Source organism: Plectrocnemia conspersa, unplaced genomic scaffold (assembly GCF_051122295.1).
Source record: "Plectrocnemia conspersa isolate PC_06_02 unplaced genomic scaffold, ASM5112229v1 ptg000007l, whole genome shotgun sequence".
Classification (NCBI taxonomy): Eukaryota; Metazoa; Arthropoda; class Insecta; order Trichoptera; family Polycentropodidae; genus Plectrocnemia; species Plectrocnemia conspersa.
This window is the reverse complement of record NW_028277171.1, coordinates 10,336,257-10,360,895: the sequence shown is the minus strand read 5'-3', so window position 1 is coordinate 10,360,895 and position 24,639 is coordinate 10,336,257. Positions and strand designations below refer to the sequence as shown.

The 24,639-nt window shown below is 26.3% G+C and overlaps 1 protein-coding gene across 1 annotated transcript in view; it reads right to left on the bottom strand.

Annotated features, from left to right (window-relative positions):
* The window catches only part of LOC148233900 (cell adhesion molecule Dscam2-like), a 196,421-nt gene extending 173,595 nt beyond the window's left edge, over nucleotides 1-22,826 (bottom strand). The window contains exons 1-3 of the mRNA XM_088188610.1: nucleotides 22,652-22,826; nucleotides 17,633-17,724; nucleotides 101-139 (exon numbers count right to left, since the gene is read on the bottom strand). Of these exons, the coding sequence (XP_088044736.1) occupies nucleotides 101-139; nucleotides 17,633-17,684 (91 nt within the window). The 5' untranslated portion in view covers nucleotides 17,685-17,724; nucleotides 22,652-22,826. The remainder of the gene's footprint in view (nucleotides 1-100; nucleotides 140-17,632; nucleotides 17,725-22,651) is intronic.
* Nucleotides 22,827-24,639: the final 1,813 nt, after the last annotated feature.

The following is a 24,639-nucleotide window of genomic DNA, read 5'->3' as shown; positions in this document are numbered from 1 at the left end:
AATTCATAAAACGTGTACTAATTTGTATTACGCATTATTTTTATTTTATTATTTATTATTAGTATTACGAAGCATTAAAATATTAAATATTAAATCGTACCTTCCAACTTGCCTCCATAAGCTTCCCACACTAACAAACCTGAAAGCAAAACATATTTATTAACAAATTATTATGCAATTATTAATAATCATAATTTATCTAGCTAATTATTTATATTATTTTAAATTCAATGTATCGTCAGTTATAATTATGAATTTAAAAATATTTTTTATTAAACAACATATTATTTTACTTTTTTTTGTTAATCTTAGCAAACGTTTATGATATGAGTTTTTATGAAACTTGTCCATCTCGAGAAAATCCGCTGTAAAATCCAACGGTTGCCGACCGCTATCCCACTCTTACTTTATTACGGACGTTTTCTTAAGCCATTACCGAAACCATAAAACGTGGCACATATACGCTTTGGTTAACTTCCATAAAGAATATGATTTTTCCGCAAACTCGCTCTTGAAAAGTAACCGATATTTTTTGGATTACTCCTAGTGTATGTACTATATGTATTTTCAATCGTCCCTGCAAGGAAGCACTCGAGCGCAATATCTTTGTAATTATTTTTGCCAGCTTATCGTTTTCAGGAGTAACAAACGTTTTATTAGTACTAAAATAAATTTATTTTTTTATAAAGAAATAAAAAAATACTTATGTTGTATTGTAATTAAATATTTAAATACAAGTTAAAACTTTTACACTTTGGGATAATCAATAATGTAATTTATTTTAAAAGCAATTAAGTATTTCATTAAGCGATTTATAGTATAAATTATCGTAGCCTAATTAAAGTATTCTTTATTATTTATTGTACATCCAATTATTATACTGCTCATTCAATTTGATAAAATAAAATTCCATTCAATTTTCATTTGAATGTTTTACTTCAGGTAATAGAAAGCATTGCAGTCATAAGTGAATAAATGAAAGCAGCGTATTTTTTCAATAAGAAGAAAATTGCGAGTTTGAATGAAAATGTATTTTCACAAAAGGCTGTAATACTCAGAATAGAGAAAACTTAAACAATAAATACAGTAATTATTTTTTGATATAATTAACTTTTATACAAAAAGAATGAATTATTAAAAATAAAAATTTATTTGATTAAAAAAAATGATCCTCTATCAGTGGTAATTTGTAAAGATGCTGCGTAGTTACTTTAATATTACTAATATGTTATAAATCAAACATTAGTTTAAAATGTTAATTAATTACAAAAACAATAATAAATTTACTATTTTATTTTTATAAACTATTTCATTATTATTTGTAGCTACAATTAAAACGTTTAACAAGATTATATATAGTTTAAAATTAATTACTATTTTCTTTTTTATTATGTTTTTTGGCAAAATTCAGTGGTTTTATTATATTAATTTAAAACAATAATGCTTTTATTAAAAAAAATTTTTAAATACATATATATATTCTTAATAAGTGATTATTATAAAAACAAATTAAAGACTTTTTTATTTAATAAAAATAGTCTAAAAATTTTAATCAAAAAAATATATAAATTTTATTTCCGCCTTAATAACTATTTTTTAATATTCATATATATTTATTAAAAATAAAATAACAATAACTTTATAAAATAACAATAAAACAGATAATCATAAAATCTCAGCATAAGTGCTTAATATAATAGTAATTAGCACTGGAGTGATAGCTTCCAAACTATTTTATAGAATATTAATATTAGTTTGCGTTTATTTGCTTACAATATCAGGCTTAATGCAAGATTAATCAGAATCATTCAGATTTTTTTTATCCGGATATAAACGAGCTTATTAAATGTAGTACTATATTATTACATAGACATAATCAGTGGTGATTTTTCTGAGTATTTTTTAATCCCAGGAGTCAAAAATAAAAATTTTTAGAATCCCGAGAATTTCTAAGCATTTTTTTTAAATATAAAAAAGCACATTATTATTATTTTATTTAAAAGAATTAAAATTTAAAGAACCCAATACATGTAACATCAAATGTTTATCATATACTTTTATTTTTAAACTAGGTGCTCTTTAGATTTCTTCAAATACAGATCATTTCTTATGTTGTGAGTTACATTAGTTCCATAATTTTATCAAAACTTATTTTATAGGAAACCTTCGATATCAAATTTCCATGCTAAAATGGTGTTTTCAGAAACCATTAAATTTGATTTATATATTAATTATTTATATTAATAATTTAGCATGAATATAAAAACTCCGTGTAATTTTAAAAAATAATTACATGAATTTGAGACTATTTTCTTATAGATTTTCCGGGAAATTTTGATTGACCGAATCCTTACAATGTAATAACCTTTGAAATTTTTTTTTAAGACGAGAAGATATTACCTTCTTAATATAGGCTGTTTTTAATATATTTAATTATAAAAAAAAGGTAAAATTGATATTTATGTATATAATACTATTTTAGTTACTTAAAACAGAAAAATGCAAATTAAAAGTCATACCTTTTAAAATATTTTTGAACACAATAAACCACAACATAAATTTTATTTTAGTCAAAATATGGTTACCCAAATTTCATAAATACTTGTATACATAAAATGGGTTAGAAAGCACATGATATAATTAGATGATCGCCATATTTTCTTTCTAAGATGTGAGAGATACTGTCTGTTATTAATATATTTAAAAAATATTATAATACAATTAAATTATATACAAATCATATTTTTATAGTATAGTTACAGATAAAATACAGGGTTTGGATACTTTTAAGATTTAATCTTACTAAATTTTACTATTACATAAAAATATAAATGAATCTACTCATTGGTCAGTAAAAAATCTATTGCCTTGTAGAAACTACTCGGTTCTACTGAATTTGTAGACACAATTACTAAAATATTTATAGCAATACACATATTTATATTATTACATACTTAAAATTATTTATAAATTGTTTTTATTCATGGGCAATTAAATCGGAAAAGATGCAATAAATCTTTCTTGGGCATATCCATTTAAAAATAAGTCGATATCGATAAATTTTAGTATTACTGCTTATGGTTATTTATAAGACAAAACAGATTAAAAAATGATATAAATATATCACAATTTAATAAAAATTGGGTTTGCTTTAAATAATAGTGATCCTATTTATCATAATACAAATTTTATTGTGTCCCATATTTTTGGTTTATACACTATTTTAATAAAAGCTCTCTGACACTTTTAATACTCATTCGTGCGAAACAGTTTCTGCGATGGTATTGTGATTTGAATTTTATATCCTGATTCTATTTTTATTTAGTATATAAATGCTACATCATATATTTATGTTATTACCATAATCGAATTGCTGATTCGTCGCGTCGGGCACCGAGGTGTGTTTAGTCGGCGAGCGTCGTCGTCTACGTGGCGAAAATGGACAAATCGAGTTAGGGAAATTTTGAAAATTATATAGCGAACGGCGACGAAAGGGGGTGGTGGGAGTTGGCCACCGCAAAATCTGCCCGCGAGGTAGGTGGCCGCAAAAAGACTTAATAAAGACGGGGCAAGGAGTGTAAAAAGGAAGTAGACGCGGGCGCCGGAAGCAGGAAGGAAGGAAGGAGCGGTGGCGACAAAAAAGGCCCCGCTCCACTTCGTTAACTATTCAAATTACGGAATACCGCCAACTTGTCGCTATCTATTTGTCTTTTTGTCGACAATCTCGACAAGCAGACGCTAATGAGACGGTCCCCGCCGCGCCACGGTAGACCGTAACAACAGTGGCGGCTCGCGGTGGCCGTTACTGAATCAATAGCATGTTAGTGCTAATCCTTAAACCTTAAATCCCTGATTTGCATTAGGTATTATCTTGGCGAAGCGAGTACAGGAACAAAATACAGATTAAAGACAATATAAATTCAAAATAAATATTGTAGTAAAACTAATTAAAATAGGTATTAGTGTTATAGAGCTGCAGCACTCATAAGAAAAACATATAATAACTAGATGTTCAAAAATTAAGCATCCATCGAAAATAAAAATAAAATAATTGTATATAAAAAAAATAAAAGCTAAGAAAATTTCTAAGACCTGATTGTAAAATATCTCATATAGCTGCTCATAGTCGATATTTAATTATCTATTATATACTTTAGTTGGTATCAGTTTTCAAATACATTGCTTATCTTATTAGTGATAATGAAGTCATTTTTTGAAAGTGTGTATCTTTACAATTTTTAAGCCAAGAACAGCCACTGGATCTTAGTGCGAGTTTGTATATATGAAAATATGAGTCTAAGAATATTTGCTATTTATAAAATTCGTTTGTGTTTAAATATAAAAATGATTTTTTAAAGTCAGTTTGTTAATCAATCTTTACAATTAAATATAAAGGATTATATTATAATGATATAAAGTTTTTTTTAGAGCATATCATAAAAACGTATAAAAGCATATCTCAATTGAAATTATTTTTATTTTGTATTTTATCACTAAAAAAATATTATAACATATTTCGAGTTAAGTATAAATTACTAATGTAATATTTTATTTATAATACATTAACAGAAAAGTATAAAATCACAAAGGAACAAAGGGGATTTACCATATTACAATACAAAACATATGTGCGTTTTAATGTGTACCGCTTTCACGGTCAATTTCGAACGAGGCTAAAAGGGACTTTACCGCGAATTTTAATCACGTTATCCGACCGGACCCTTGAAAATGGAAAAAGTTTTCATACCCAATTTGGAAATCGACCTCAAAAACTTCGGAAAACACACCCAGGTTTTGTGGGCGCGCTCGTTTCAATTATTGTTATTTTACTATGATATAATTTGTTAATTTGATGTCTGTATGTACAATATAGTACATATAGGACCGAACTTTTTATGAAATTTGTACGCAGTAACTTTTTTACACGTTTAATGCGGTAGGCATCTGGTGAAAATGGTAATTAGTTAAAAGCGTAACGGTTTCCAAATTTTATTTTCTCATTTCAAGGATATAATATATAAATTTTCGAAAATTTCATAATTAATATATTATGTAATGTAATGCACGAGGCTCAGAGGTTTTTTGGTCTTTCGGAGTAATTTACGTGGCAATGGGAATAAAACTTTACACATAGATACTGCTTATCGTTAAGGCGGGTTGTAAAAGGTCATATTTCGTCACCAGTTTAAGTAAAACTTTTTCTGAGAGTACTATCAGTTTGCCAAATCATTTAACAAGAAGTTAACATTAAACTTATTTCAAGAATATAAAACAGTTGTTGCGAGATTTTCGTTTTAATTTACAAGCATTAATATTGTTTATTTTAACTATCTATTTATGATTATTTTACTAAAAAATTATTCAGTATTCTATTATACAAGATAGCAAGCGGAGAATAACTCTATATCAAAATTTAACATGTAGTTATACCTCCACTATTTAACTCTTACTTATAGTTTAGGTCTACTGCTAAAAACATACCTTTTATATCTGTCTTTTACGATTGTGATATCTATAATATCTAAAGTTCTTTATATTCATTATAGTTTTATATTTCTGATAATATAAATTTTGTATTGAAATTTACTATTTTTATGTAATTAAGTCTTTTACTTCTCCTTAACAATTAGTTTAATACGCACGGCGCTATTAATATTATGAAGAAAATTCTGTTTCATTAAATTAACATTTTTTAAGGTATCTAACTACACAAAGATTTTTGTGTTTTAGAATAGTTACAGATAAGTTAACTTATAAATTTGAACAGCATACTTTAATGCACTGTTATTGAATGGTTAAAGTAGAAAAACATTACATATTTCGTGCTAAGTAAATATTTTTCTCATCCATTATAATTTATCTGCAGTATAAGCCTTTTTAATATTTTTTTTTTAATTTATAGTTTTGACATTTCTGCTCTATAATGTTTCAGGAATATTATTATAAAAAAACTGATCCTTTATTTAATTTTGTAATTTACGATATGTCTATAAATATCTTTGTACTGCATTTTTATTTGCTTTATTTATATTAATATAGATAATTATATCATTATTGAAAAATCTTAAAATTTTAATATTTCCTAAAATAATTTGGTAATCTAATATTTTCTCACTCCTACAATAATATAAAATTAGTATATTGACATATATTACTAATTTAGTTAAATTTAATCCTTATATTTTACATCCAACGGAATTTACGTAGACGTATTTAACCTGGCACTTAAAACTAAAGACAATACATAAAAACTTAAATTTATAACAACTTAAGCATATCTAGTGTTTAAACAGACGCAAAAGTCTTTTAAAATATAATACTTATTTTAACCATTACTGAAATACTGAAGTTACGCACAGACTCTTTTATATATGTATATACATATATAATTTTAATTTTGCCCTGAAAATTTGCAAAGGGCATATTTTATTCACCAACTCTGCCACCGAGTAACTAATTTCTGTGGAAAATTAAAAATACAGGACGCTTCTCAATAAATAACGTAGACGCGAGAATTTAATTCGGGGGGTGGAAAAAATATACACACAAATTAACCACTTTACGCGTACTGAAATGCTGAAACGTTCCTCTTAATTGTTAAAAAAAAGTATATGTGTACGAGCGTTTTTGAAACAAATTTTACGTATGCGCATTTTTAGGAATTTACCATAATGAAATAAATATAAAAAGGTAGAATTTTGCGTATTCTCTCTACGTGAAATTGATTCGTTAATCGAGTTTTGTCGCGGCACACCATTATTTGATATTCATGAAGGGACTACTCATTAAAATGACTTTTCTTTGTTATAATAAACGTGACAGAGACTATCCGGAATACCATATCTAAAATATTATTATATTAAAAATTTTTAATTATTACAAAAATATTCTATGACGTGCAAATAAAAATTTCTATATATATTTTGCTGTAAGATGTGTCATTCAATTTCAGATTCTAACGTCATAGATAGCTTCATTGAAGCGGGTATTAAATTGTATTTCATATAACCATATATACATGTGTATATAATATAATATATTATATTATAAAATACAGGTTTATAAAACTTACTGACTCAACAACTTTCAAAAAATAATTAGGGCCTGTGTCAAACCTATGTCAAAAATATTAAATTACCAGAGAACGCATAATGACATTAAAAATGACAAGGCGTGTGCTAAAAAATATTAACGTTTTGTTAATTAATAAAATAATGACCTTATTAAATGTTACATTTCTATTTAAATATTAAATTTAATTACTCAATTTAACCGTGTTTACATAAATTAAACAATTTTTAATTAAGCACGAGCGCTTTTTAAGTAAAGAGAATATTTTCTTGAATAAATAATACTTTTGAAACCATAAAATCGATATTCGAAATAAAATTAATTTAGATTTTTCTAAATAAGTAATTAAATATAAATCTTATTATATTCTGTGATAAGACCGACAAAATAACCGACCCAAGCGAAATAACGGAAAATTTCGACAATATCAGCAGAAAAAAATATATATGTCAGTGCAGCGGCTGACTTTATTTTTCTCGTAAGCAATTTCTACTTAAATTTATAAAAAATTGTTAAGCAGAACCCTATTTAAACAGTATTTAAATTGTCCCAATAAGTGTGATAAGAATTATGCTAAATCATTGATTAAACCTTTTTAAATTAAATAAAATTTTATAAGCTAATAAAGCTTGGTCATCTGTCATATTCGGCTTTAAAACGGTTTTATCTATAATTAACGCCTGTTGAAAAATCCAATCTTTTTACTAATTGATTAAGTAAAAACCTAATTTAATTTTTTTATGAGTTAGTGCACTTTTTTACATTAAAATAAATATATTAAAAAAAATATTATTTTTTAGAAATAAAATAGTTTATATGCAGATTAAATAGAGTATTAATTAAAGGTTAGGAACAGATGTGCAATGAAAATTCTTTGACCTTCTAGGTCACCCTTATTCTTTAATATTACTCTTGAAAAAAATATATATGGATGTATGTAGGTATATACCCGAATTTACATAAGTGTAAACATGGACCTTTTCCTTAAATTATTGCGCATTATGTAAATCAACATAACCACATTACAAATAAAATTTAACATAAATATGAACCTTCTATGCCCACTTCGCAATGCTACGTCGCCTTAAACATTTTTTAAAAAGCAACAATAGCTCTTATCGAGTATAAATTTGTCCAGACCTTCGAATATGGCAATATTAGACGCAAATGAAGCGTAACAAACAGCTCTCGATTGCTACGCAAAATCTAGAGAAGAAGAAAAATATTCAAATTTATTCCAAACTCAAAAAGCGATTTTTTTCATTCTGCCACCGGAAAAAAAATAAAAATCCAACCCCATGAAGAATTTATTATATACATACATAAACACGTATAGCTTGAGCACTGATTTAATTTTTAATATTAAAAAAAATAGCTTCGGTCCTCGCTAAAAGAGATAAAACGTAAAGTGATTGAATATTAAACACGGGACGGCAGATTAAAAATTGACATTACGTTATATGTAGCTACGTAAATTTATTTTTATTATATTTATTAATTATTAATTTAAGAAAGGTCTTATAAGCGACAAGGATTTTCAATAGAACCATTTTTATTGTACGGAATAACGATTTGGTGAATCCTCGGACCCTTTTGTCCGTTATTAACACTAATATATCAACTTTGACGCGTTTATTAATTTTGTTTGCTCTTACGCGTGAAACGCTTGAGCGTATAAAATAAATATTACGCTTTGTGTATTTTATATTAAACAAATATTGTATTGTACATAAATTATTTGCTTATATAGAAAATATTTTATTTATAGTAAATATATTTGCTATCTAAATGTAGTGTTAAAAACAACAGTAATTTATTCAAATGGATAGCTTTTAAATACATGTGCTCTAAATAAAATAGTTATTTGTCGAACTGCGTGTTATATAAAATTGTTTACTCAGTTTATAATAAATCAATTTATTTATATTAGTTAATAACTAATTTTAAAATATAACTACATTTGATTTAAATATATGTATAGAATATAATAAAAAATATAGAAATACATAATACAAATTGGGGTTTATATATTCCTATTTTTGATATTATTATCATATATAATTTAAGAATGGGCTGAAAAATATTACAAAGAGGTGTATGTTTATATAATAGTATCCCGAAAAAAACTATTATGTAATCCCTCACCATTTTATACCAAACTACTATTGAATAATTTATATGTATAGTAATAAATCTATCTCATAATACATTTTGAAATATTCTATAATTTACACAAAATACACGACGTTACAACAACACCTTACGAAATTAGTTATTATTAAATACTACGCGTTTTTAAAACTATAAAATTTTATCTGAAAGAAGAAATACGTTATTACCTAGCAAGTCACTGTACAATCGTTACAATAAAAATATATCAAATAAGATGATACATTTTTTTATGTTTCTTATAAAAAAAATCTCTATATATTATATCAATCTTTATAGAAATAAACATATATATTTATAACGGTACGATTAAGCATGTATTACGTAAAAATATGATGTCGTTATTCGATATAGTATGTAAATTATATAACTGAGGATGGTGCTTGGTGCAATAAAAAAAACGTTTCATCTGCAATAATATCGCACTTTTTTCATAAAAATATATACGCAAATGGACGCGTTTTTATTAGTAAACTAGTGTGACTCGCGTCCCGTAGAGAGTTAATAAAAAAAGTTTGATAAAAAAATAGCAACGGACGCTGATGAAAATTTTCCGTTATCGGAAAATTTGGTTTTCGTTGTTGAATTTTATTTTGATACAGAAAAAATTCACAATAAATATCTATTTGGGTTTTAAAGAAGGTACCGTTATTCAGATCTAATAACCATTATTTTAAGAATTATTGTATGTGTCACATTAAGCTTTGAAATTAAATATTTATAAACGGTCACATAATTTAGAATGAACTGATGACTTTTAAAATTACCGACGAAAAAAACGGTGATGCCATAGACATGTTTTTCCGTCTTGGTGGCAAGCACTGAAATTTTACTTTTAGGGCGAGAGTGGTAATGTTTAATATCTATATATAAAGTATCTCTCTTTCGATAACAATGTTCTTAGACAGTGTGCGGGCTAAGGATAGCACGTGGACTTCCAAAAATAATCCTTCAAATTACATGAATTGATTCTTTCAAGAACTTCCTGTTACAACATAACGTTATGCGTGATCGTTGAAGTCGAACTGATGAACCTTACGGTGTAAATGAAGAATGTACGTACTTTCGCTCACATCTACATTCCAAACTCTGCCTCTATAAAGTTTAAAGTTATCGAATAGCATCAGTAGCTTGATGACAGCCCAGGTAGGAGGTAAGGCATGTTTTTGGCGTTGATCTACGCAGCTTTTCGATGCAAAATAATGAATAAGTAAAGTTTGAAGTTGCCCATGGACCATAACTTTAAGTAGAGCGAGGTCAATAGCTTGAATTTAAAACATCTGTGATTCAGACAAAAACAGATTTACACAAAAGAAGCGGAGTCTCAAATTAACAGTGATTTTTTAAACATATTGCAACGATAATGTGAAGACTATAAACTGACATCGGTCATATTTTTAATCAACTCAAAAACGGTTACATTTATTCAATTATTTTTTAAATATTTATCCTATATGCATATAGCAAATACAGTCTTAGATCTCTACGAGATGTTTAGAAGCAACAAATTTAATTAAATTTTATAAAGAAACTCGTAATATGTATTTACAATTTAAGTTTGACTATAATGCAAATATATAAAAACTTGCTTAAATATTAATATTTCTATCACTGCATAAAGTCAAAGCGTGTGTGTTTTTAGTGAGCAAGTTTCACAGAGAAACTAGGCCGGCTGATGAGAATATTCCAGTATCGGAAAATTTGTCTGGGATGAAAAACAAGCGCCAAAGACTGCTCCAATTAGATGGGAAAAATGTTTTTCATCATTCTGAAACCCCGCGATAATTAGAAAGACGGGCGACGGTAATAAACAATGAGCGCGCCGGGGACCGATATTAAATTCTTAGAGGAAAATGTGTTTGATCGAAAGCGATTTTTTCTGACATCGAGAAAAAACTTGATATTTTTTCTCACAGTGCTGCTACAGCAGCCACTGCGTAGGTTGTTGAAAAAATTCTTTAATAAATTATTAATTAACCGTTTCAATTCGACACTGAGAAAGGATCCGCGAAAATAAAGCTCTAGAGGCAGAGGAGAGTGGGTTGATGTTATCAAAGTAAATCAAAATTAATTGAAAAGTATTTTTTAGCAATATAATAATAAAAAAACAATTTTACAAATTAAATACAAAATTTATTAACATATATCTATAATGTAAAGCAAACTAGAATATTTTTTAGTTCCCTTGGATATTTTCAGCAATATTTCCAGCAACGTTTATTGCTTTTTGAAGTTATTTTGAGTAAAATATAAATAAAAACAATCTACGATAATTGTACCTATACAATATTAAAATGAAACAAAGTATTCTTAGCCCCAAGGTTTATTGGTTTACAAAATGACTTTAATAAAAGAGCTGTGATCGTATTAAAGCTCAAGATAATTATATATTATACATATGTATATAACTATAAATATAAAACCACCTGTAAGAAAATGTATATAATAATGTATAAATTCACAAAGCTCAATATGAAACTTGAAGCAAAGAATCCCTTTAACAACTCCTTAATTGATTTGAATTCGGGAAACTCTTTCCTAATTGAGTTATTCTGTTCATTTGTACATTTTTTCGATCCAATTATAAATTTATTTTTGAATACATACATATACTTTTAAACTGTATTTAATGATTATATTTATTTAAGAGTTAAGACACTTAGCGTTTAAACCCTTAAACGCAAAGTGTCTTATATCATTGTATTTTACGGCTTTAATATTTGTTTATATTTACTAATCGTTCTTTTAAACGATTTGGATTTTTATCGATGCAACGCTTATTGCACTAATAAAATTAAATTTATGTATCAAGGCAAATTAATAAAAAATAGTAACCGGTCCTATAATATAAATTCTTTCACAGTGCTACTTTTAATATAAATATTAAAAATAGCAGAAGTCAATCAAGCGTGCAAGAGTCAGATAGTCGAAAAGACGAGTAACGGATTTTTATCCAATATTTAAGACTGACTGGTAATTTTTACACTGAGCTCCAACCGGTCTAATCGAAACGACATTTTCCCTTAGGATAAAAATTGAGATATAAAAATCTATCGTTTGGAGGTCTCCTGGGGTCTCAAACGGCCGACGGGCGAGGAAAATTCGCAAGGAATATCGCTGGAAAAATGTTTCTGCGCCTAGGGATTCGATCAATTTGGATTAAGTCGTGATTAACTATTGGATAGTTATTGCTACGTAGATTAATTTGTAAAGGTAATTGAATATGATATACATAGATTTGCTTAAATTAAAAAGTATATTCATATTTTAAAAATACAGTTATTTATACTAATAAATTTAAATTAATGTACTATGGAGTACGCTCTAGGTGTATATAACCGCTCGTACGTTAAACTAAGTTATCTATGTTCACTCAATTTTCAAACAGATTTTCATGCATGCTGCAAAGGAATCTCAGGAGCAATTTTATGTTGCTTCATCGTTCATCCACGCTATAGTTACACACAAACATAAATAACATACATAGAGCAAACTCGCAGCAGGAATACAAATTTACATGTATTACGCAAGTATAATATTTTTTACATTTTTAAAAATACCTAAATTTAACCAACAGTATTTATTTTATTAGAACTTTAAATAAATTAATGCTTAAATTTAATATTAAACCTAATTAATTATTTAGAAGGGCAAAATCGTCAATCTAATCTGCTTCGTCTCTTTTGTAAACGTAAAAAATAAAATAATATAATATAAATATATAATAGAACAACATATACTTTAATGTGAATATAGACTAATAAAGTTTGAATAGAGTTGTGAATGAGTCTATGTTTATTCAAAGCCTAAGCTTTTTATAAAATAAAAAAGTATATATTTATTTTTTTGAGTAGTTATTTTTGACTAGTCAAACTTCAATAGAAAAAATAAAAACTGCATATTAACGATAACATTTTTTTCTGTTAGCTCAAAATAATATAAACGATTTTAGAGCAAGATGAGAATCATATTTTATTCGACTCCCCACGGTGTGTCCTTAAACACAGTAATATATCAAGACTTGAAATGAAAAAAATATATAAGAAAAAAAACATGAGCGTAAATATACAAAAGCGACTGGATTATTTTTTTTAATCAAAATCAAAATCTAGAAAAAACTAAAGAATATACTGTCGGAAATAAAGATAATAGTTAAATTCAAGTTATGAAGTAAATCTCTAATAGGCAATTTCCTCAATACTTAGATATTATTAAAAGAAAAATATAGTGTTTCAATTTTACTAATAATCAACTTAGAAATATGTATTATTGAATAAAAAATTAAATATAATTACTCAATTATTAATGACGCTTAAGAATAATATTGCTGTATTTAAAAAAAATATTTATATTATATTTAATACCTGAATTAATATGCTTAATACGTCAATGCCTGTTTTTGCAAAAATAAAAATAAGCACAGCTCGTTTATTAAAGCAAATTTGTTGATAAACACAATTTCAATTAATTCGTTCTAAAACTCAAAAATATAAATATAAATACACGTATTTTTTTTATTTAAGTGAATTATAAAAACTTTAAATTGTCATTCAATTAATCATGGCTCCCACTGCAACAGCCTTACTCGAATGATGCTTTTATTCCAATATTCTTCCCCAAGGACACAATTTTATCAATAATTACCGGCTTCCGCTCATGAGAAAATTTGTCAAAGCAATTAGGCTAAGGTTTTCTTTAAGAAAGAGTAAGGTAACCACACCACAAACTTTATCGATGATCTTTATCAGCAGCTCACGATGTGGAAATAATTTGTTCCTTCGATAATATCTAAGCATGGCTGAAATAGAGATTTGGTGTTATGCTTTTTTTTAGTTCGAAATGATCTAATGATAAGGCTGGGTAATGGGGTGCTGTTGAGACAAATAAACTTTATGAGAATGACAAGCAGCATCATTTATAACAGACAAGAACATCAGTGAAAATAATTTTCTAAAAGGTATATTATTACTACAAGAAGAATTTTTAATTTAAAGAACCATCGGTTAAGTTAAAAATAAAGTGTTGCTACATGCTTTGTAGGACATAGTTTATCAAGTCAAAATTGCTTTAAAATCTGTTTTACTTTGCTATGTATTTAAAACTTCATAATTTTATCAAAATAAGCTAGTATTGAATCATAATAAAAAAACAACTAAATTAAGTATTAAACTAACAAGATAAAGAATTAAGTTTATCCGCAAACGAAAATTTTGCACCGTATTGTGGAAATGTAATAAATTTAAATTTTTCTCGGCAACTTCACCCGATCTTCGAGAAAAAAAGAGAGAAAGTACGCTAGAGTGCGAAATCGATTAGCGATTCGAAAACAGACGCCCGCTTTAAAAAGGTGAAAAGTTTCCTCATTCGAATTATGCGAAAAATGTGTCGCAAAAGAAGTAGTAGAAAAAGTAGGGGGAGGACAGGGAGCGAAGTAAAAAAAAGGCCGGGGCGACGAAGAAAATGGAATTTTTCCGTACACGCGACTGTATAAGCATAAACTTGTTTACAAGTTTTCCTTCAGGAAAATCATTTTCGCCAGAGCGTCTGCTCGAGCGCTCGATGTCTTTGGGGCTGATGTATTCTCGCATATTCAAATTTTATTAATTTTTAGGGTTTTGTTGTTGTTTCTTGTTGCTATTGTCACTTTTACGTGGGTTTTTCTGTCTGTATTCGAACAACAAAGAGCATAAGTAATTTTTGATTCAGAACACTTTAACGGAGGATCTATTTGTTTTAACATATTATTAATCAAGCGATTTAGGTTAATATGATAACTCGATTACTCATTAATTAGTTATGTAATTATTTTTAAAAAATAGTCCAAGAAATCAATAATATAGTGTTAATGTTTGATTCTCATTTAAAGTCCGGGAAATGATTTCTAATGGATCACTTCTTAACAAGTATTCTAAGCTATTACTAATCTCAAAAATATTGTAATGGATAATATGATCAATAAAGGTCGAACTCTATTGCCAGGACATTATTGTTATAGTTTTGTGAATAATATTATTATTATTTTTATAATAAAATAAGTCGCATCGTGCCTATGAAACACTAACTAATTAGCAATAATTTATATTTAAATTTGCAAATAGATGAGATGCGCTTAAAAAAAGAATATTAAAATAATATAATATTTAATACATCTTTTAGAAATATGATTTATATTAGGTTACTATTATTTTTTACCAATGAGTAAAAAGATAAACACATAAACTAACGCTAGTTTAAGTTTTGATTATTTAATATATTTCATAATGTAATAATACACATCTATTTAAATGGACATTTCAATATTTTTTTATATGTTTAATAATTTTAAAGACCCTCTTTGATCTGTTTATAAACTGTGTTCAATGCATATATATTTTTTGTAAGTTATTTTTTTAATTTAATATACACCTATATTATCCATGCATGATAAATACTTAAAGCTTTCAGTTAATTCTATGTTAAATTATACAGTTTATTTTTCAAAGAAAACTTAAAGTTCTGTAAAGCAACGCTTTTAAATATACATGTATGTAATACATATAATATTTAAAGGAATGGGTAAGCTCTTGACAAGTGCGAAACTTGATAATTTTAAAATCTCTTTCGTTTAAAATATTAGTAACCTTCCTAAAAAAATAATAACAATATTTCATTATTATTTAATAAAATTATTAGTCTTAGCTTGTTTTACTATAAATTAGCACTATTTTGGGCAAAAATGCCCAATAGCTTTTGAATTAAAATTATTATAACGATTTAACATAATAATGAAACTACTTTTTTTAATATTTTTTACCTAATATTTATTTTTATTTTTTATTACAACGCTGGCCATCATTACCGCATAGCTGCATATGGTTGTTAAATTTTACAATGCAGAAGAACTCATCTGTGTTAAAACGATATACAAATCTGCAGGGAATCCTATGTAATTACTTGAAGAAAAATTGGCTATAACAAAGTGCTAAATGTATGTAACTATAAACACTCTTTAAGCAAATCGTCGTTTTTATTACATATATAAACAATCAGGATTTCATACATTTTCAAAACATAAACAATAATGTAAAAACGGTATCAACACCTGCTAACCCTTTTATTAATACAGCGTGTTCCAATAGTTACTAGACTATTTTTTATTTTTGTTTGTTTGGATTATTGAAATGATTTTTTTAATTACTTACAAAGAAATTCACAACCCATTATTTAATGAAAAGAGTGTAAATAATTATGATGTTCCCAGAGCTGCAGCTGATAGATCATATATAAATGTTTTTACGAGCACATCAGACATTTCGATGCAAACGGCATCCTGAATAAAATATCGACTACTTTACGACTTTAGCTTCGATTTCTGACTTTACCATTTTATAATGCATATAATGGAGATGGACATAAAATGTTATAAAATCAAAGAGCTTGCCTAAACTCATTTAATTAATAAACAAATTCTAGAGAAATATACAATAAAAATATTAAAATATCAGTTGCCAAAATCAATATGAAAGTAACATATGGCAAGCTTCTAATAAAAACCTTTACAAAAAATACATTTTGCTTTGTAGGTGATATTTTCCATATTTTAATAGTTTGACTGACACAGAGATGGTGCAAAAAAATGTTTTATTGATGGATAAATCACATATATATCAAACTCAAAGTCATAATTAAAAATGATTTTCATCAAAATACAAGAAAGATCCCAAATACAAATTATAGTTAACTGGTGAACTGTGACATTTTAGTAAAGGTCAGTACAGTATTGACTGATACTCCAGAGTACATCAATATTAAGATTACGTCTGTCATGTTACAGAAGTAAATCACAAAAAAGTGTGATAAGTTACATTTTTATCACATGGGATTAATTTTGCGATACGACGAATGGAGTCCTCGTAAGCTGTGTTTTGACAATCTGATGGATTGTGTTTCAATGTGTGTTGTTTCAAGTGTTATGCAAATGCATGGGTCGTTTTAGGTTTATTATTAATTTAAAATAAAAAAACAGGTCGTTTATATCATCGTCACAAAAAATATGAGGCTATATATTGACAACCTGAAAGCTGAAATCCATGCAAAAAGTTATGCTTGTTTATGTAGGATTGCAAGTGTATTGTGTACTACAAACTTAAGATAACATTTCAAAACTTGTTCGCACGCGCATTAGTTTTGTCTGCGCATGCTGAATAAACATAAAAACAAGATTTGTTAATATAACTCGTAAATAAATATCACTAAATGATTAATAAAGTACTTAGGTTACCCTTGTTAATTTAATTATTCTAGATCGACTTCTCAAAAATTCACGAATTAAATATTTTTTTTAGAGTTTTCTATTATCAAATGCAAATAATAATAAACACGAATTATTTAAAGAGATAAAAATAATACTCACTTGCGATGAGGAACGTTGAATAGCACGCGACTCGCAAAATCCAACGATCCATTTTTCGCGCTATACGTAGGCGTGCGGTATGTGTGTAGAGCCTGCGAACGAAAGGAATAATATGAAATTTTATCCTCATCTCCCGGTGCCATAATAAAAAATCGGATTTATTCGCAAATCGCGTTAGGTAAGCAACATTCTATTAGCATAAGGTATGGGTAGGCGTCATTTGTAGGTGACAATGAGATCCCGTCACCGCGTCTTGGGGGGTGGAATTCCGATTTCCTTTTTGCCAAATTTGAATAAATTTACAAATAAAAAGCCAGCTCTACCCACCGACTGAAACACCCCCAACCTCCGACGGCTGCGGTCCTTTTTTCCGACGCTTTCACACACAACACAACGCTAACTTATTCTAAAACGAACGCATACATACGATAAAAGATGTGATTTTCAAATAGAATGAGAATCTGACCTTATCATTGTGCACGATTCTCGTGAGACAATTTTTAACATAAGATGTGTTTAAGATGTTCATTTTCTTATAAATAATATTACACTTTCAAGAAAAGGTTTTCAGCAACAAGTATATAGTATAGCAATATTATAAATATACCACTTCAATATACGGGGTAAGACAACCAATACACACTAGTTCATATTATAATATTATATATAAAAACTCAGACTGAGATAATTAAATTATAGACATCAATGTTTTTCATGCAAATATTTTTTATTTATTTTCATGTATGTATATAAGCGTGTACATATGTATGTATAAAAACCTAATAACTTATCAGTACTAACCTAATTCTAGAAAGTAGTCTGATATTACTCAACTATAGTTTCAAAAGTTTCTATTAAATAAAAATTACTCTGAAATTGTAGTGCTATCATTTTAATACCATTAAATGTAATCAACTTCCTCTATAGTCTAAAGAGCATCAGTTAAAGTTTTTGTGAGATAACCGATGTACTGCCGCAGCTATTCTAATTGAATGATTTTAAAATAGTTGATGTTATAAGAATTATTTTATACAATAAAGTAAAGAGCTACTTTGAAAATTGTATTGAAAAAAAAAACAGACGACACTAGATGACTTTATTGAGATTTTAAAAAATGTTGTTAAAAATAAATGTGCATTTATATGTTAACATTCTATAAATCAGTTTAAAAAGAAAATTAGATAAAAATAATTCTTGTTTATTTCTGTCTGTGTTCCCCTTTACATTAAACAAAAAAACTGTTTTGTTTATCATTGTTCTTTAAAGCGTTGCTTAACGCTTTGCTTTCTTGGAATGCATTACTTCCATTAAGTGCGATATTGCTATATAAGGTTTGAAATTGTAAATGCAAAATATTTAATGTAGTAGATAAGAAATATATTTTATCGTAGTAAACCGTTTATTCGCAAAAGTTCGCAATCGTTATTTTATATACATATATATCAACAGATATATATGTATATAAAAAATCGATTAAAAGAATCATTTTATAATGTATTACCTAATTTCACTATTAATGCAAAACTTTAAGCTCATCTTATTTTCAACCTAACTTTATTAAACGATTTTATAATTGTACTAGAAATATAATTAAAGATATTTATATTAGTCAGGTGGAATAAAAAATCATATTTATTATTTACAATAGCATATTATTTATTACATAGCTTATATATTTAACTATTTTTGTTTCAGTGTGGTTAGAATGATCTCGCATTTTTTTCGATGAATTTAAAGTGAACTTAATTTTTACTTCAACTATATAATATATTTTTTCTAATACTAGAAATTTAGACAAAGGCATTATCATTTACAATAGGTTATATTTATTACATAGCTAACTATTTTTGCTTCAGTGTATGCATTTTTGTGATATATTTTAAGTAAAATAAATTTTTACCTTTAATTAAATGTTGATTTAAATTGATCTAGTGGAATGAAAAAGCATATTTGTTATTCACAATAGCATATATAATTTTTACTATTCTGGGTTGAAAATGTAGTAAAAACCATGTAAGAATCTATATTTTTTCATTGAAATCTAAATTAATTTAAATTATTTATTGTTATAAAGCTATAACCAATTTTATCAATTTAGGTATTCAAAAATGATTTACTTTAAATCTTTTTATTTTAGATAAAATATAGTGCGAAAAAATATATTCTTAAGAATCTGAATTACAGTTGCTATAATAAAATAAGTTATAAACAATATTTTTCTTATCCTACCGTGATTTTGTTATTAGTAAATATTAAATTATTACATAGAATATAAGTAATACAATTACTAAAAACAAATCAGAAAAAAACTTTTTTTTTTAATAATGTATGTATTAAATTTAAATGATCGTATTACTTTTTATATACAATAATTATACATGTATTTATTTTACGTGTATAATATGGCGTAAAACAAAAGCTTTCTAAATATAGAAAATAATTAAATTTGCAAGCATATTGAAGCATCGACAAAAGATTTTTAATTAAAATTCGTTAGGGACCACAACAACGCAACGTTGAGTTAATTGAAGTTACATTAAATTCTAAGTAATTAAACGATAGCTTAAAGTAAGCAAATTATTTTTGTATATAAGGTTTGTTAACGACAAGCTATCATCAATCTTGATTTTAAACAAAAGATCTTAATTACGGTCATAAGACGTTTAATTAAAAGCTACCTTTGGCGCCTTACAAGTGGAGCTTAATTTTATTTAATCAAGTTCATTAGCTTATTTTTAATATAATTAAAGTATTTTTTTCTTGTTGATAAATTGCCATGAAAGTAAAAAAAAATACGCAACAGTGGTATCTAATGATTAATAAGCATCATTATTTAACTGTAGAAAATACAAATGAGCTCTTGAATTTAAATTTTTAAATTTAAATTGAAAATATTTAAATAAATAAATAAATTGTTTTCAAACATACATCTAATCTAAATATGCCATGAATTCTTTAAAGAAAAACTTTTCCATTATATCTAAGAATAATACTAACGTGAAATAAGAAGGCTTTTTGTTACAATAAATTTTTTATTTGGATAGGATTACCTACTTATAAGGGTCAAGTGACTTTAGTGTTTGGTCATGTTATGCTAGGTCGTCGTATCAGTGCTAGTAAAAACTAAGATTAACTTGAAAACATATTTAAACCAATAATTTATTAATCTCTAAAATGTATTTTATTGATTAACAAAAAACACAAATCTTTGAAAATTCATTGATAATATTTTCACAAACATATCAATGATACATATTATACGTGTTAATGATTCATAGTCATTTTCATGTTTACAATTTGTAATTAGCCACAATTTAATAAAATATAATTTTATTATGATTTAAAAAAAAAATTTACAATTTATATAGAAGAAAACGATAACAATAAATTAAGATGTGTAGTAATATATAATATATTATAAAAATAGCTAACATGATATTAAATCGTTAAAATGATTTTTTGATTAGAATCAAGCATTTTTATCTGCTAATATCTTAAAAATCGTTGGTAATTTAATTTATTTATATTTAACGTATGGAAAAATAAAAGATCTTTAGTTAAAATAGTTTACCCTTGATACCTTATAAAAAATAAAAGCACTAAAATTTGGTTTATAAAGTTTAAGTTACGTAAAATAAAGTTTATGAATAATAAAATAATACTTAATGTTGAATTTATATGAAGAAATTTAAATGTGAAATTATAAATATATTATATTAAATTAAAAAGTATCTGAAATTTTTGAGAGATTGAAATATAAAATTGCGTTAATCAAAGTTGTGTTTAGTTTAAATTTTATTTATTTTTGCTAATTAAATTCATTAAAAATCTTAGATCTTAAAATTCAAAAAAAAAATATAATAAGTTACTACTAATAAAAAGGCAAGTGTATAGCTATTACAGATTAATAAAAAGTTGTGATTTTTTTATGTACATTTTTAAATTAGTAATATAGTTGATAATATATTTATGGGTAGTCCTAATATCTAATTATATTAAATAACATATTTTTAAGCCTGTTAATAATATCAATCCGAATAATAACTTTAAATAACAATTTTTTAAATTATATGTATTATAAATACAGAATATAATTATTTTATTATAAATTTTTACTGTATATTTCTCTATAAAGTCATATAAACACACATATATCAAAGTTTGATGTTTTTATTTTAAATAATATTGATTTTACTTATGTGTTAAAAATTAGGTTAGCCTCGAATTTTTGTAAATAAGAAATAAAACATAGAAATTTTGATAAAATTATAAAATTGATTATAACATACCAACAACTAAAAAGCTACTAAGTAGATACATTTCAAAAATTGGAATGTCAGACAATATTCAATGTATTACAAATGTAAAATTGCACATAATTTAAATTTATTAACAAACTCTTCTATATCTTTTGTTATAGTTGTAATGTATATGGGTATACAATTATATAATTATTTTAATTTTTTGAATTATTATATAATATAAAGATTGTTTTCATTTAAATTTAAACTTAATGTAAAATTATGCATTTGTTTTTTTATTAATAAGTAATAAAAATAATGTCGATTTAAACCAAACATGTAAGTTTAAAACACCTTTTAAAATTAGTACGTTATTCTACATAAAAAAATATTTGATGTATTATCAATGCATAACCTTATAGTGTCAAAAAAAATAAAAAAAACCATAACAATTGCGCCTTAAATACTAATTTCTGAGATAGGTTTTGCAAATTAATACGATAAAAATGAGCAGTAAAAGTACTTTCTTAGAAAGGCATAATTATAATATACAGTTCAAAACTTAGCTTTAAATTAATTCATATTTTTTTTAATCATAAATGGTTTTAGTTCTTAACCTCGGTGTTAATGTTTTAATGTTTTAATGTAAGATACAGCTTTAGTCAATATGAATTATTTATTATATAATAATCTTTATATTATTTACAGTGACGTTTTACCATTTTTGATTATTTGTTAATTAAATATTATTTACGTTAAAAATATAATATATACTCACGCAATTATCTACTAGCACAACAGAACTACAATCATCTCATAGACGAAATTCGCGACTCGCGCGTAAATACTTTCGGAAAAGTTTTCGCACTTTTCCACACAGCTTTGGCTGTTTTCCGCGACGCGGTGAGAGCGTCTCGCCCGGGGCAAAGCTCCGGTGGAACTGACCGACAACCGCGATCATCCAAACACGTCCCCTCGCCCGCGTTCATTTCCATAAACCCACCCCTGTGTACTCACCCCCAAAAGAGCTTTCGCCACCGCAAAAGCTCTGCGCTCGCACGGCCTGATTTCAATTGCGAATCACAATTCATTGTTACAACTGATTTACTTTACGGGGGACTGTGACGATTTTTTTTATCATTTGGGCGTGGGAAATTCTTAGCTCTGCGTCAGTCGCAATGTAATCAAATTTATTTCTGTCGCTACATTTATCTTTGGTTTTCAAATCCACAAGACCTTTTATTCAACAAAAGTTAAACTAAAAGTTATCAACGTCACACAAAGATTGATATTTAAATTTATAAAAATTACAAATGTTCTAAAAATATGTTTTTAAAAAATATTTTATCCAACTAATAACAATAAAGAAATAAAAAGGCACTGTCGATCATCGTGTTTGCAGCATTGTCAACCAAAAAAATGTTTTTGATCTTGTTGGAGCCATGTTAGTGTTGCTAGAGTTCCACCTAGCTGGTGGCGAAATAAATTGAATAGTAACCACTGATTAGTAAAAATCATTAAGAATTTATTATGTTTTAAGATCATTAAAAGAGCTTACAAAAAATGGGATTCATTAACATTTAAATAAAAATTAGGGAGATGAATCATAACATCATCAGTCAAGTGAATCATAACATCATTTTTAGAAGAAGTGAGAAATAATTATGCTGTAATTTTACAAACTTAATAGCATTTTAAATAATACTTTTTCTATTAAAATTATTAAATAATTTCACAAACCAGTGATACTTTCATTCAAACTCTAACAAAAGGGTTTCATGTATTGGCAAAACGTGCAACATTGACTTTCTCCTTCAAGGGTGATGAAAGAATGGCTACCTCTTTAAACTTAGAGGAAATAACTTACTGAATCCACGTACAGAAATTAACGACTGTCTTGATGTAATTTGTTCACACTGATTTACGAACTTAGAGTTACTTTCAAACAGTTGGTTGCAACCACACTATTTCTTTTCTTGGTCGATTCACTTCAGTGGTTGCTAAATAAACATCTAAGGGTAGATTTTAATTCAGCTTTTCATCGTCTTCGTGAAACAAATAAAATTATTAAATTATTCACAAAACTTTTACTAAAAACAAATATGATTAAATATTGGGGATATGTTTTTTTTTATTATTTACCATTAAAAATAGTTACACAAGTAAACTATAAAATTGCATATATAACTGTTTAACTGTAATTAATAGTCCTGAAACCATCAACCAATAACTTATGCCAACAGAAATAACACATGTATGTTCCTTTAGTGTACAATCATACATTCACTCGCTTCATTAGCATATAATTGTACGTTTGATTTAATTATGAATATTCAGACTGTTTTAATAAAGTAATCGATATTGTAATTAACTATAATACATATATCCTTATCACAAAGCATATGTTTTGTTTTGTAATATGTGTATGTATAGTATTTGCAATTTTAATTTGATCGAACAAGGCTTTGTGTGTATTATTTATTTATTAATTATTCGAAACTGCTCTCAAAGCGTTGTAAATATTTTAGGAATCCAATATGAATTATCGTTGAAATTAATCAGCTTACATTTCGTGATTGTCTATTTCAGCATTGTTGAAATTCTATGATACCGCAGAGGAAAACCATAGAATTCAGCGAATGATTGATATTCTCATCTCGTACTATTCGATTCGCAAATATTTAGATTAAATAGCTTATTTATAAATATGAAAATATACACATTTACTAAGATTCTGATTTGAATTTAATATAAACGAATTTATAT